Here is a 16072-nt window from a genome sequence, read left to right as displayed (position 1 = left end):
TTTGTTTATTTATGTATTTTTTTTCCCTCAATCCCATAAACGTGTGCTGCTGTAAATACTCACAACAGCACCAAATGTGAAGTAATTTGTACCTGAAAATAGTCGCAGAAAATGTTTTTTGTATATGATCAGCCAAAACTCAGGTCCCAGCTCTTTCAGCAAACTATTTGGCTTTTTTAAAAAGAAACAACACCAAAAAAAAGTCCTTTCATCACAATTTTCAGTCCTTGATTTGTCAATTAGCAATTTTCCTGTCTCACCCTCCAGTGCTAACCATCTACTGTGTTTACACTATCTGACGCTGCTTGACAAATAAAAGCAATAGAAACTTTCCGGTTGTGTACAATTTCTCAACAAGGTATTAGGCAACAGCATTCTTCTTCTCTTTGTATACAGGCCTATTTAAACTGAAGTGACTACAACTGTGATTAGTGGAGCTGCAGTAAAACATCCTCTTAACATAAACAAATAAACACAGCAAAAGGAAAAAACTGTTTGCTTATGTTAAATGAAGTTACAATTGGATTCCCATATCCAGACAAAGCACAGAGCTGCAGCGCGGTGTTAGAACAAATTAATGTGCCTCCATTTGTTTGGAGAAATTACTCAAGAAGGCCCCAGTGGCCTGTAACCTTCAAACAATATGGTTAATTGCAAATTAATGTGATTTGGCTCTTGTTAAATTGCCGGTAATGGATCACAGTACAATGAGTTTCCAGTCAAATCTGTTGTGTAAGACATTTTCTAGGAAAGAGAACATAACCTAATATAAAGTGCTCACATGTAATCGAATCAAACAGTCTCTCTTTGTTTTATAGACACCAATATTAAAGGGCATTCAGGGCCTTGCTACGAAAAAAAGGTCCTACATGAAAAGTGAGGTCTTAAATAAATATAAGTTGATCCGAGTTGTCTTCTGTTTGTTCATGTTCAACAGGTTTTCATCACTGTTCAATGACCAAACACAATTAGATGCCTCAGAAGAATTGTTTTTATCTTTTGACATTCTGACCACACTGAAGAGGTTTTGAATGACAAGACCCAAATTTATAACCCTGATTCCAACAGTGCATGATAATAATGCTGTACACCAAAACATGGAGGCCCGTACATATTACAATTTGCAATAAACTGTTGCAACAAAAACTACAACTCTCAGCAATCGTAGACAAAAAAAAAAAATCCATCAAAGTACACAACCGTTGGTTTAATTTCCTTCTCACCACAAGAAGCCTGTTTGTTTGATTTTGCTGCCATCAAGTGGTAACAGCAAGAATGAACAAACCAAACCTCTGAACCGAGGGGAATAGAGCCACGAACTGATAAATGGGTCAAAATTGCTTTTCGAGAGCAGGTTACTGGATATACTAAACCTGAAGCAGCTTTTACATTTGTTTTCATTATCAGTACATTAGAATATGGTCAATATGTTTTGTAATATCATACTGTTTTCATACGTACTGTCTTTATCAATTGATGTATGGCTCATTTTCCTTCAGGGTTATTCCCAGTTTGATATGAGGATAAGGATATTCTTTTATGAGGATATAAAATGGACATTCTGATGCGAGTCTCTCAAGTGTTCGAGATTTGCTTTCCCCTTTTTATTGGGTGATCCGGCCTGTGCCTTTCATGTGAGGATGTGTTGTTTTCTAATTCTGAATTTGAAAAAGGTCTGTGACAAAAGCATTGAGTGGGAATCACATGAATGTCCTCACTTGGTCTGCAAACACACTGCCATTCAAACAACAGTATTACAGCGAATTATTATGGACCCAAACTGTCTACGGTGGGGAATGAGGTGTTAAAGCAAACCAGAACTGCACCCTGGGGTGTCAGTAAGCATCTTCAGCTGCTCTGAGGATGCTGCAATGATCCACTGTGAACCAGATCACTGTCTGTACATGGCAAAGCCCTCTTTTCTGCACCTGCAGAGCTTCCCTGAGCGGGATACTGGTCATTAATCCAGTTCTAAGTGAGCTCTCTTAATACTGGTCACCGTGCCTTTTGGGAATGGAGTGATTCATTTCACAGAGCAAACTGCGGCATAATGGGAAACCCAAAACAAGCCCAAAAGCCAGCCAACGTGGCTTCGCTTTTCAATTTAAATGCTAATTTAAAGAACTGAAAAACCAATACTGTATAATGACACAGTGACTTTGAACGGGGCTGAGATTACATGTTGCTGATAACAAAAGAGAAAAAAAAAAGAAACCGAGAGGGAAGTGAACGCTGCATAGGTGACCCCTTCCTCGTGTAAGTGTAGCCTTTTGTACATTTGCATATCACAGAATGGGCATAGCTAAAGTCTTTTACATGCCATGTAGCTTAATGAAAAATCAATGACATTTTCAATCTGTTGGGAGAAGAACTCAATTTCATTTTGAGACAATTTTCCAGTGGGAGACTATAGATATCCATATGCCTTTTTAAAATGCAAGGTAAGCCTCATATCAGGGACATGCTGGAAAGTAGAAGACCGGTCTTACACTAAGTGCTGCTCTGCAGTCTAAGACAGTTCAGAGTAATGCATAAAAGACAATTAAGTTCTTCACATCATCTACCCTATATTAATGACCACTGGGCATTTACCAGAGTCCTTAAAGGACTTCTCTTTGGCTGGCAGTTAATACTGTGATATGGATAAATAGACTTGTACCTATGAAGAGATGAACAGAGTGCTTAAGATGCATGCGCTTACTAAGTGTTTTCTCAAATCTCTGTCGCATTGTGATGCCCACCCGACACTTCTGAACAACATGAGTACTTCTGTGAGAAATGCTTCATGTGACAGATGGGTTGGAAACATTTAATGAGATCAAATCAGAGTGCTTTTTTTAATTTTTTTTTTACAGTATTTCTTTTGACTAAGAGACTTTCTATGAATATAGTTCACACAGTGGAAAGTCTCTTAGTCAGTTACTCAGTTTTTTGAGACCAAAGAAGACGAACATTAATCAAGGATTTTGACTGAAAGATGCTGTTCGCAGTTCAATTAAACCTGTTTTCAGAGCGATGCTGGAGCCTACAGAGAAAGTCTACTTGAGCTCTGTTATGATCAGCCAGTGAATCAGAAGCTCAGAGCTTGTTTATTTTATACAAAGTATGGGTATGGCTATCAGCTCCACATTTTCAACAGTGCATGTCCTGTTTTTCATTTGATCAGATTTGGCCATAAGCAAGCATGGTGACTGGTGGTATGGCTACCCCCAAAAATGACAGCTGCTCTCCCTGTGGTCGGCCGAAGTCTCCACTCAGTTCTGTAAACACCAGAAGGCCTGGAAGGAGACGGGGCCAGCAACAAGAACTGTACGTGTGTTAATGTCACAAGGGAAGGAAAAAGCTTAGACATCAACTTAGTTAACATTAGTTATTATTCCAGCTTGGTGATAATGAACCAATAGTGCTTTTATGCAAAAATCAGATAACTAATTCAGACTTTGTGGAACAAATTTCAACAGGGTTTTGTTCTCTTTTCAGCGACTGAAAGGCATCAACTAGGGAACAACATTAATTTACCAATCGGTAGTCTGAGTCACAGTCAATGTTTTGCTGTTACTATTTGAGCAGCGTACCTATCGCACTCCTACACAAACTCTACTCAAAACAGCTCCTGACAACACAGATAGGTAAGACATTTAAAATAATGATGACAGATAACACAAGGCCAAACACATCAGCAAGTACCACTATAACGATACTGGCACATCTTTTATCCATGAGACATTTGCGAAACACTGTGGGACCACTCAAAGCCGGACTGGGTGAGTTTGGAAAGCAGTTGGAGGGCAAAGTTCCGATGAGTGCTTACTGGACCATCACCTCTTGTCATGTCTATGAGTGCAGCTATGGAAATTAATGGAAAGCATTAGAGTGGGTAGTGGAGTAGCACTGAGGTCTCTTAGACAGTGCATATTTTATTATTTTGTCCTCATACAAAGAACCCTCCACGGTGTGAATCAGTATATTACATGATTTGACAAAATATGTGGAAGAAATATTAACACAAAACCTGCTACTATCTGCTCCTACTCCCTCATGAACGTTTAAAAGGGTCAGTTGGAAGCATTTGCAAACAACTCATGGAGCTAATTTAGCTTAATTGGCTAACTAGCAGTTGCCATTTCAGCTTTCAGCGTGAGAAACCTGCTTTAATCCATCTCCATCTTAAATCAAGGAGCAATTCTTTCAAGAATTATAAAGAATTGTAAGTGATAAATCTCCCACCAATATCACTGTAAACTGCATATTTGCCATGTGAGAATGGAAAGCCAGACAGGCATAGCAACTGTTACTGAGAGGACAAGGTTTTTGTGTAAATTTTTTCTCAAACAATCCATTTCAACATCCCCCCTTATTCACTTGATATTAGCTTCAAACAATACATGTTAAGACTATTTCCAATTAAACACAGCAACGTGGTGCACGTATACAATCCGTTGTGAGACTGTTGTGTGTCTGGATCCCATGTTCTCCTTTCTAGGTCCCTGTGAAATGTGCTTACAGTGCACACAACTGCCTGCTCTATGATCTATTGCTTGAGAGAGTTACAAAGACTCCCTCATTCATTTTGCTTTCAAGCTCTCTCAAAATACCTGAGTGAAATATGACTTACTGTACTTAAAGTGTCATCCATTCCACCTCTCTCCCACTACACCACTAAATATAACCTCTGACAGTTATTGTCTGCTGGCCACCCACTAAACATTTCATTGTTCTTTAATAAAGACTGGACTTGCTTGTCTTTTGTTACAGTGACAAGCTGTGACGGAGATGCTGATCAACACATTATTGCAGGGAGATGTAACATAAGCTTGTGTGACCGCGTTAGCAGGGAGTCGATGTGGCATGCTGTGTGTGTGTGCACTGCCACTGTAAAATCAATATTGGGAAAAGCAAATGGAAAAAGTCAAGCAAGTGCGTGGAGTTCACACTGAAATGCTCACCAAGAGGTGGCTGATTTCGGGTCAATTTCATGGGACTGCTGTGTGGCAACGTGAATTCAGATGGGATTATAGAAGAAACAGCAGATTAATGGGGGAATATCCGGGTGGTCCAAAACACATACAGAGAACAATGCTGGAGACTCTCAAACATAAAATGAACAATTCATCTGTTCAAGTATTTTAACAATAATTCACCACCAGCAGAAAATTCAACATAAAGAAAACTCTTTAAAACAGGCAATTCCCTTTCATCTTAGGTAATTAGTTTAGCTGCTGATTTGTTAATTACATATCAAATTAAACTCTCCCCTCCCATGTCGTGCCTACCTGTTGTCTTGCGTCTTTGTTTTGGCTGAAGAGAGAAGATGACCATTAAAGCCCCCATGATCCAGACTTTCCTGCTTAGTGATCTGAAAGTCCTGTCAGATTTCACACACTTTCACTCCCACGCTGGGATGGCTCGAGAGTGAAAATGGAGAAAAAAACAAAAACAAAGAGATGCCGGGAGCTTTGCATGAAGAATCAAGTCTCCGGTCTAAACTTCTCCTTTATATTCACCCTGGCTAGGTGGGCAGCACGACGAGCAATAGGAGTGGGAGTAAAACATGCGTGCCTCTGTTGAGTTTTGAATTTTGACGCGCACCCTCCGCAGCCCCCTCCCTTTCCCCTGTTTCCCCGGTCTGAAGCGAGAGCCTGCTAGCTGATCTCTGCTCCGCAAAAGCTACTTTGTACCAGTTGAGCACCTAGATTAATTGAGCGCTTGGAGGAGGAGCCAGTAGCATGCTGGGGAGAGTGGTACTTGCGCGCTTTTCAACAGATCTCACCTCACACGGGGAGGGAGAAATTGGAGGAAGGGAGAGAGCTCATGCTGTACAAAACCATTATTCCTTACTAGCTGCCTTTTAACTACATATCTTGCTGGGGACGGGAGCAGAAGACCATGCTGTGTCCGCGACACTGAGAAAGAGCTGATAGAAGAGTCAGACTGGCAGTGGCTGGTGTAAATATTTAAATTACATACAATCACAAGTGGGAGTTTTTCAGTGAGTGTCTGTTCTACCTGCTAATGCTGACAAGCCATTTTATCAACAGATTAATGAGGGCAGAGGGACGTTTCTGTGATGACATTAACTTTATTAGATCCATCCACTTCAATGGAAACATGCCTGCAAATCGCCAGGAGATAACTGAAATTACATCACCATTATCTTACAGGCTTTCTGTTAATGTCTCAATTTACAATGTAAAATTTACATTTACTGTCAGTCACTGACTACCCCACCTTTCAGAAAAATCAAGCAACATTATATTTCAAGTAATAGAATGAATGGATATTGATGCAGTACTGATTCAGTACTCGTAACTGCACACACGCTCTCCTGCCTCTATAAGAAGGTCCTTTCGCATCCCAACATAAACCTCATGAGAAAAAAAAAAAGGTGATTGCCTCTTCAGAGCTGATCCTGCGGCTGCTTGTTTGGCTGACACTGACCAACTTTACGGAAGATCGTCAGGATTACAGAGAAGGTCGAGAGGTCAGAATGGTTTTCAGACCAACATCTTTTCCCCTTTCCATCCTTTGCTCACAACGGCTGAAAGAATACGACAGAGATGGTTGCCTGATGTGACACATCAAAAAATAGAGATGAGAAGAAATAGAGTGAAAAATACTTCCGCTCCCTGTGCCGCCCACGTGCAATTCATTCATTTCATGAACTGCGTGACGGCAGTCCAATTCAGAAACAGAACGGCCAACCACTGCAATCAAGTACCAATTTGCACCCACTCTATTAACTTGCTTCCTGTTGGCCATGTTGCACTGAGGCCTCCTACAGATGCCAGAGAGATGGTAAGATTACACTGAAATGACAAAGTTTACCAGCATCGATGCTCTAACTCACTTACGGCTGCTGCTTACTGCTGTGGAAAGTGTACACCCACATACACTGTATAATCAAACACACATACACACTCACTCGCACAAAGAAGAAGCAGCCGCGGACACTCTGAAGGTCAAGAACCTTTGAATCACCAATGTTCGCCCTATTTCTTTTGTAATTGGATTCTCACACCAGCATGACACCTGCATTATAATGCTAACCACCTCCTTGAAAAAGATCCCTTACTGAGGCAATGAACAAGTGAACAATGTTAGTGAACAAACAGTGTTGTGTCTCTTCCTTTAGCTACACACTTCTGCTTTCTCGCTGCAACAGTTACCTGGGTTTGGTAAATGATTAAAACTACATGATTTTATATCTCAGCAAGCACAGATAGTTTAGTTTATACTAGCTGTCCTACTTTGTGACATTTGTCGTCACACCAGCCAACAATTTCTCTTCTATTATTAAGGTCAGCCAAGGCTCAATACAGATTTATTTTTTAAGGGAAAAAAGGGGAATCATCTTTATTCAGGTTCATATGCATAAACCTTTCCCTGATCAGATAAATATATGACTCATTGCATTGCTATTTGTCTTTAATTAGGATTTTAATGCGGGAAATAATGTTGGCTATTCTGAAAATATCAAAGTTAAAAAATCCAGATATGTAGGATCTGAACATTTTTAACTCAAAGTTCAGGAATTACTTCATCTCCCTATAATTTACTTGTTTATCCAACTTATATAACTGCCTCAATACATTTTAAATACATTTTTTCTAGACTCATACTCATTCCATACTGAAAACTGAGTTCAAAAGATATCTGTGATGCTATGGTTTATAAAGCTAATGTTGATACATCATCAATTTAAACATAGTTATGTTGCAGACTTGTCCCATTACCATGTTGGACAGTTAATGCAGGTTAGGTTATCAGTTAACCACCAGCAGAGCAACAGATGATATAAATGTCAATATCCATGTACATGTATGTTAACATACTTATACGGTTCAAGGTCAGAGTTAAATTAAGTTATAGTACACATAAGTGGCAGTGTGAGAAAGTGTCAAAAGCATAGCCACTTAGCACGAACCCTTAAGCTGCAGCCCCAGTTTGAGAATTGGTCCAAATCAGCCGAGCATGGCTTTTCAAAGGGTAGCCTAATTATGTTGGAGCTGTAATGACTTTTCATTAAATTAGACACTCCAGAGAATAGGGTGGAATAATCAAATGTCTCTTGGGTAAATCATCTCCACACATATTGAGGCTTATTCCACACCACTTGAGGAAAACAATCTAAAAACAATCTGATTAACTATATGGGGTTCGAGAAAGAAATTGCAATGGCAGCACAAGTGTTTTATAATTGAAATGAAGTTGAATCGAAGAGCACAGAGAACATTTGTCACACTTAGATGTTCAATAACAATCAGGCCCGGTCATTTCAAGGTCCGATGTCCAACATCGTGTAAACAACTACTTGAACATGTAGATGCTTGTACATTTCAAGTATGTGGGTGCTCTTCTGCCCACAGATGACCTCCACACTTAAGATGGCTGTCCATTATCCTAAGTGGTGGGCTTCATACTTTTTTTTTTCCTTCCACCTGAGGTAACCTTTTTCCTCCTGTTTTTCTTTTTTTTTTTTTTTTTTTTTTTTTACTGCTCATCAATTTGATGCCATATACAGCGCTTCATTAAAAGGAATGCTGTTAGTCTGTGGGTGTATGTGACTCAGACAGAGACTGGCGAGCCACAGACGGGTAAGTTGCCCCCACTGTCTTTTGAACTAACTGTGTGCGAAAGCAAATACAAATGTAGGCTACTTAAGCCATCGCCGCAGGAAGCTTGTAAACAGCGGCTGATGTATAATGAGAGCGGGGAATCAGGCAAGTTTAGCCGCACAGAGGTGGCTCTAGGTGAAGACCAAAACATGGTTATACTCTCAAACTCGACCGAGCTTCAGCTACAAAAGCTTCAAAAGGTTAGCAACTATTCTGCTTTCATAAGGCCTTTGTTGACTTTCTTACAGGCAGGGTAACGTATATTCGACCATACAGGCCTGTTATATGCAGCATGATGTCATGATGATTAAGAGTATTGATGAAGTATAGTAGACCTGATCAAATCCTACACACACCAATCCCAAGTTCTGACACTCAATTAGCAACACAGAGTAGAAGACATTCAGGTACACGACACTCAGCCCTTTTGTTATGGTTGAAATAATATTATGAATAATATGAATAATATTTCTATTCTATCCTATTCTATATTGTTAGTCATACATTAAGTTGTGGCAAAACTGGGGCATTCTGTGCATGTTGTTATTGATAGTTCACATTTTTAATGTTCTACTTTGGGTTTGTGTTGTTTCCTGCACATTCTGCATATCCATGAACTTATGTTCTCCTTTTCCTATCATCAGATTTATATTACATATTCTAATGCTACAAATTGTAGAAGACTCACTACTTTTATCTTATGTATATTTAAAACTGCAATGGTGTATATTTTTCATATTTTTTGATAGCTGTTTATGTTAATGTAAACCTCTAAATATGTATTTGTGTCTGCATTGGCCCAGTTTCTCGACAGGGATCATTAGTTTCATTGTTCAGTGCAGTATTTATATTGTCCACTAAGTGGCAGCAAAACAGTGTAAGTACATGCATGTTTGGCAGCTTTTGCATGTAAAAAGAATGACAACAAACTGCTGACCTTAACATTTATGTCACAGAGAGGACAAACAGTTGTGAGTTCTTTTCATAGCATTTTACGGTTCAAGTGCTATGTTGCACTACAACATAAAGCAAGTTCCTGTAAGTCCCAATGCTCCATCTGTGCGTTTTAGAGTGACACATACAGGGCATACAGCTGGCATTTGATCAATAAAACTCATGTAGGGAGCCTGTTCTTTTAATACTGGGAGGAGGTCCTGTCAATTGATAAATTAAGGGCCAGGACCTTAACTGACACGGAAGGTTTGATTCATTTGTGTCACATTATCCTCCAGTGACGGCCACATCGAGGCAGTCTAAAGGCCACTGCTGTCACGCCATTCATGCCTCGCTCATTAATCTATACTAGAAAAACAAAACAAACAAAAACAACCTCTAAAAAGGACAAATGTGCAAGTAAGAGCCAAAATATATAGATAATAGATTAGATAATTTAGTGCTTCTTAAAGTAGTGTGACCCATCAGTCAATTCAACTAAGGGAAACTAACTTTACAGTACGGACGATAAACAGAATGTGCTGGATAAACTAACTATGTAAAAATAACTTTAGGCAAGCAAGTAACATATACAGAATGCAAACGTATGCATGTAACAGTGCTGATTGATTGACAGGTATTTTTAAGTGTCCCAAATGGTTTGTTGACCTGTATGGGCTTTAAAGACACTAGAGTAACAATATGCAGTGACACATATTCCAGGCATTTCCTATAAATCTCACCAAAACAGAAATCTCATTAAAAAGCCAACTCAGTGTATTCAGACGACTAAAAGGACAAAGCAGGAAAATGGTTAATGATCACCCTTCTTCTGAACTGCCTTTATACTGTATCTGCCTGCATTAATTGCCAGGTGTAAGGCCTGATACTCAAATGCACATTAGGACCTTTGCCTTCTCGGTACATTATATCTGAGAAATGGTTCAGTGTGTTAATCTTTTTTTTGATTTGGATATGATTCATACGGTTTAGCTTATTCAAGATATCCTCTTTCCAGACATATGACAAGGTGAGGCCTTAATTATACTGCAGATTGACAACACTGACTAGTCAACTCTAGATTTAAAAAAAAAAAAAAAAAAAACAAGTTTCAATATATCAGGCAACAGATTACACAAAAGTGAAATGTTCATAAATCTGACTTCATGACAGGTGAGTAGTGTTCTCTCTTCTGTTAACAAATGAGCCACAGATGAGCCACACACAATTATAATATAGCAAGATGAAGATCAGAAATGTTCTTTTTTGCTCATGCATCAGCAGGGCACACATCTCAGCCCATTACTCTTACATCCTAGAGTGTGTAATGCCGTTTGGCTTATTATATCTATAATCTACAACCATCATAAAAAAAAATACAAAAGAGGTCGCTACTTGCAAAACATATCATCTATATGAAGTTGTTTTTGGAGCAATGTATTTCTTTAAAAATTCTATTTACCTAAACTTTATGATCTATCGTTTTAGTAAGTTAGTAATAAGTTTTTATCATGTAAGATCAAATTTGTTTAAGAAAATACTATATATATATATATATATATAAATAATCATATATATAATCCTTATTTAATTGCACCGATAGAGAAGAAATGGAAGGTGCACTGTCATGTATTAAACAGTAGAGGGAGCAATTGGTTTATTCTGAAAAACCAATCAGCACTCACACAGCCTTCTCCATGAGGGAGGCATCAACTTCAATATTGTGCTGTTCAGTTTACAACAATCTCGTGTTATCTCGCTAAAAGCAAAGCCGGCAATGACTGCATTTCTCCTATCTAAACAGCATTTGGATCAAAACCATTCTGCCTTTTAACATCTGCGCATTTCATGCAGCATAGATTTTACAACAAAGATTAGGGGCCCCTGACAAAAAGAAAAATGTAAATAAAAGAGAGCAGACATCCTTTTTTTTCCATGACGTAACACAAGGTCTGCCAAAAGCACACTGTGAGGTGTCAGAGCTCTTTCTAAAACAAACTATAAATCTTCCATTTTCCAATATACATTTTTCTGTCAGCTTTGTGTTCGAAAAAAAATAAAACGCAAAAAAAAAACACCAGGCAGTGATGATCTAGTCTGTTTGATGGCTGCTGAGAATAGAGGAAAACTCTGGGCAACAGTCAGTCATTTCCTGGGACATTTTCTTTGATACGTGCTAAGAACTGCAACCGAAGCAGTACTGTTTAAAGAGGAAATGAAATGTAAAGAGTGTAGGAAATGGTTCCCATTAAGCTTTCTCAGTGGCAAGTCATCAACATAAAACAAAATGTGAAACTGTTAATGGATAGTTCTTGCACAGGGAGGAAGAAACTGAAATCAGCAACACAGGAAATGGAATTGTCCGCTACAGTATATTAGAAAATCAGAAACATGGCTTTACGGTTATCCTCTTATGCTACACGCACTTTTCTAAATATTAACAATGGACCTGTGGAAAAGCAGTCATTCATCCTAGTGCAAATGAAAACATGACATGAAAGCAAGACTGTCAGAAACGAGAGTATTTCAACTGTATTTGGCCAACGTACAGTGCACCCAAACACCCAGATGCTCATATTGGAAAGAATCTGCAACCTGCTGTTTTTAATTATGGATCAATTAGGAATGGCCTTTAGAGGGCATAAGGAACACAGTGGGCACAGAGGTTGTCATGAGGCACGTTTTTAAAAGCAGCACTGCACCAGTAGGGGATGATGCGTGGGAGAGTCTGCACGTCCAAGCTTTACTGTACAGTTAACAACACGTATGAAGGATGGCTCTGGGATTCAAACCAACCGATAATCACAGCAGTAATGACACTCAGCGTTTTCTTTCCCGCACAGTCACCAAACCATCTGCCATCACTAATATCAAGTACACCGTCATCCTAACCATAATAGGTTGCCGCAGTGACAATGGGCGCACACTACCTGCCCAGATGGTGTGAATCAGTGGGCAGCGGGCCTTGTGGTGCGCGCCGCATCTCGCTGCCATCAATCATGGACAAATGTGGTCCGGTGAAAAGGTTATAAACGGTGGCACAAAAACAAAAGCCTAATTTCCGTGAGAGGGCCAAGCAGGACAGCTCAGCCACTTTTATGTTTATTGAACCCCAGTGAATCCACTATTTGTTTGGCACTGTATCATAGCTAATAAAATATCTTGTGTCCACGTTGTAGAATGAGGCAGCACAGCTGTTTAGGGACATCTTGAATAAACAATGAGGAAGCCTTGGCAAGCTCCTTGTATTCATGTTTGTGTGTATACATAAACACACAATATCTTCCTTGTCATACATTATTATTTCCTACTTTTTTCTTCCACCTTTTCTTTGAAAAATTGCTGATTGTAAACAGAGAAGAGATGTATGACTCCAAGCACCAGTTTTATTGATGCATCTCATCTACAGAACTTTCCTCAAGCCATAAGAAAAAGCTGACGTGCTCGCCAGAGTCCTAATTTTAATCAAGCTGTCCCATTGCACCAAGAAGTACATCCAGTAAAGTCAGTCATACAGAGAAGCAGTTGAAAACAAGTAGCCTCTCTTTACTGCAGTCTGACTGCAGACAAAAGGAAACGCACAGATTTTGAATCATCTCACATCCTGCACCGGTGGTTATATAGGGCTGTCCAACATGGACGCCGGCCAAGCAGTTACAGTTCGACGCGAGTCTCAATGGCACCCGCTCGAGTCGATCTGTCATTAGCGTAGCCCCACCTGCTGCCATTGTGCACCCTGTAGGCCCGGCCTGTGCCACATTCTTTTATTACACCCTGACATGTAGCTGCTGTCTGTGTAACACTGAGCACACTGTTACACATCAGTGTTCACTCGTCCGTACATGACACGGAAGAGTGTCCGAACCAACAATGGAAAATTACAATACAAGCTGATCAGTGCTTTACAACTCAGTCAGGTGTGAGATGTATTGGGTCAAGCCAAAACATATCAGGGATCAAAATTGTCACTGAGCAGCAACAAATGAAAAATCTGCACAGGTGGTTTGCAAGGACATCAAAATTCCGGTTTTGTTTACCCTAACCAAAGCCCTTAGTCTCCTCTTAGAACAGTGGATATTACATTACAGCAGTGTTCATTCTGAATCATAGCTCCTCATATCCGATTCAACTCCAAATAAAAACTATGAAACTCATGCTGAGATGTGATGTTGCCAATAAAACGTGGTACGATTGCTGCGGTTATTTGGGAGCTCAAATATCGCCACATAAGCAATCCAGATGCTAGATGAAAACATAATTTAGTGCTCCTTCGAATCGGAGCTGTCCTAAACCCCAACAGCAATAAACATAACTCTTTGCTCCACTTCATTTTAGCAAATATTGTATACTGAACATTATCATTCAACAGACTATCTTACCCAATTATGCTCTGCTTGAGATAGCAAGGGAGCAGTTAAGTCCTCTGCATGCAAAATCATACTGAGGTCTTATATTATTAAATATGCACAGTTTAATCAGCTTGCTCTGTTTCAGTCACACATCTTGTTCAGTTGAGAGGGTGGGGATTTATCCAGAATGTAAGTTCATGTAGGGGAATGAGCACAGCAGTGGTCTCTGCACATAAAGATTTTTTTTTTTTTTTCATTAGGCTTTATGTTACTTCTGATTCACTGTGCAACAAAAAAGCAAAATGAGTAAGGAAAATGAGTCCTTTTGGTCTGAGTGATTGAAAAGATAAGCTGGTATCTTTGCATATACAAATCGCAACTAGTGGAAAACTTTTACATTCACAAACTCTGGTTTATTATAACTTGTGGGGGGAATGTGTAGAATTTACACATAAAGATTGGTTTATTTGTCACTCAGAGTACAAATTTAAAACAGAAAGTCTGCATTATTAACACAGGGATTCTGAATGACAGTCAGACAGTCAGGGCAATAAATAGTTGCTGTTGGTTGCATCATGGGAAATGCAGGTTCCAGCATTTTTGGAGCTTGTCCCATACCACGGACTAAAAAGAAAACACTATCTTGGGCTCTGCTGCTTCAACTTTGACCACTTTTACTAACATGTATCTCTTTTGAAATCCACAACATTTTGATGCAAGGGTAACCCTTTAAATCAAGAGACCATATAACTTTCTTTTCAAGTGACAATTACGAGCTAACGCTTGAAATAAGCTATTGTGGCACAGCAGTAGTGCAAGTGGAGAACAGTCATAAAGTCACTGATCAGATGAGACTGAATAATGCTGTAAAAGTAAAACCCCTGAGTGTACTGAACTGAGCAAAGGTGCGTTTGACCGTTTCAACTGAATTCAACTTAAAAAGGCGGAAGAGTGTAGTGAGTGACTTTGTTGCTTTTCCTTTCAAAAGTAACAGTCTTGCTTCAAGGTCAAACAATCATAATTACAGATCTAATAACAGAACATGAGAGTTCTGTGAGCAAAGTTCACATATAGTTGTTTTAGAGCTGAAATAATTTGTAGATTATTCAATGAGTGATTGGCATAAAATAAAAATTAAAAAACAATACCTATTCACCTCATTTGTTTCAGTAGTATTGTTTTTCAAAAAGTCAGTTGAGAAATGCAATTGCGTTATCTTGGATGGACAACCTTGAACAGCCCTTGGCTGTCCCGGGGTCACAAACAGTATCATGAATGACATATTCATCCACTGCCTCAGGCCATGATCTCATCTAAAATCTATTAGGCTGGCTCTGATGGCAGCTCATCAGCAACAGTGACAGGTGAAACACTAACCGTGTCAATGATGCTAACACTGCAGCGATGCTCAAGCCCCACCCGGCATACATCAGCTTTCTATTAATAAACCAGAGAGTGGAGGGGAAACCCTTCTCCCTGGGTAAATGGCGAGACACGTTGCAAGCCATCTTCCCACACAGACCTGAACCCCGTAACCAAACGCCACCAGCGCCAGCAGCTACGGTAACACTGGAGTATCACCCCCTCTCTTATGTTTCCCACATCAGGGCCAGATTACGTGTCAGTGCGGGGGAAGTTGCAGCATGAGTTTCATCATATTATGCCATCATTCAGCTCACTTTCAGGGAGGGGCTGAGAAAAAAAGCGATGATGCTCGGTGGAAACAGTCGATTTACTTTATTATTACCAGTCTTATCTGATATACTGTAGGAAGGCAGGCAAATGATTAAAATGTAAATAGCAGCGGTGCAAAATGAGATTAGAGGAGGATTCATTGAAAAGATGTGTTTAACATCTAATTTAAGAGCTGAACCCGAGCCAACAGCTTCTGGTCATTAATCCTTGTAGATTGAGAAGGGATACTAGATTGTGTCTGTTTCATGCCTCTCCAAATCACTTAAATCTGTCCGCGTTAAAATACTTTAATCCTGATTGTGGATTGTCTGTGGTTCCCTGCATCTTTGATCTGAAACTAGAGGACAATCAATATGCACAATCTACAAGGCTATCTTAAGTTTCAACCAATCTCACGCAAAATGCTCAGATCACACAGGCCTGCACTTTCATGTAAGGGCCAAAGGTAGTACACACCATTGTGTGTACGGGAAGACAGCG

The 16072-nt window shown here is 39.6% G+C and overlaps 1 protein-coding gene across 5 annotated transcripts in view; it reads right to left on the bottom strand.

Moving 5' to 3' along the window:
* kcnip4a (potassium voltage-gated channel interacting protein 4a) overlaps positions 1-16072 on the bottom strand; it is a 129361-nt gene that overhangs the window by 44822 nt on the left and 68467 nt on the right. Inside the window, exon 1 of one of the 5 annotated variants that reach the window (XM_056369390.1) lies at positions 5274-5666. The exons of the other annotated variants lie outside the window; for them this stretch is intronic. Coding sequence (XP_056225365.1) covers positions 5274-5331 — 58 coding nt within the window. The 5' untranslated portion in view covers positions 5332-5666. Of the gene's footprint in view, positions 1-5273; positions 5667-16072 lie in introns of those variants that run through there. 5 annotated transcript variants of the gene reach the window in all.

The sequence above is a fragment of the Seriola aureovittata genome, chromosome 23 (genome assembly GCF_021018895.1).
Source record: "Seriola aureovittata isolate HTS-2021-v1 ecotype China chromosome 23, ASM2101889v1, whole genome shotgun sequence".
Taxonomy (NCBI): Eukaryota; Metazoa; Chordata; class Actinopteri; order Carangiformes; family Carangidae; genus Seriola; species Seriola aureovittata.
Note: the sequence above shows the minus strand (reverse complement) of the source record. Positions and strands in the feature narration are given on the sequence as shown.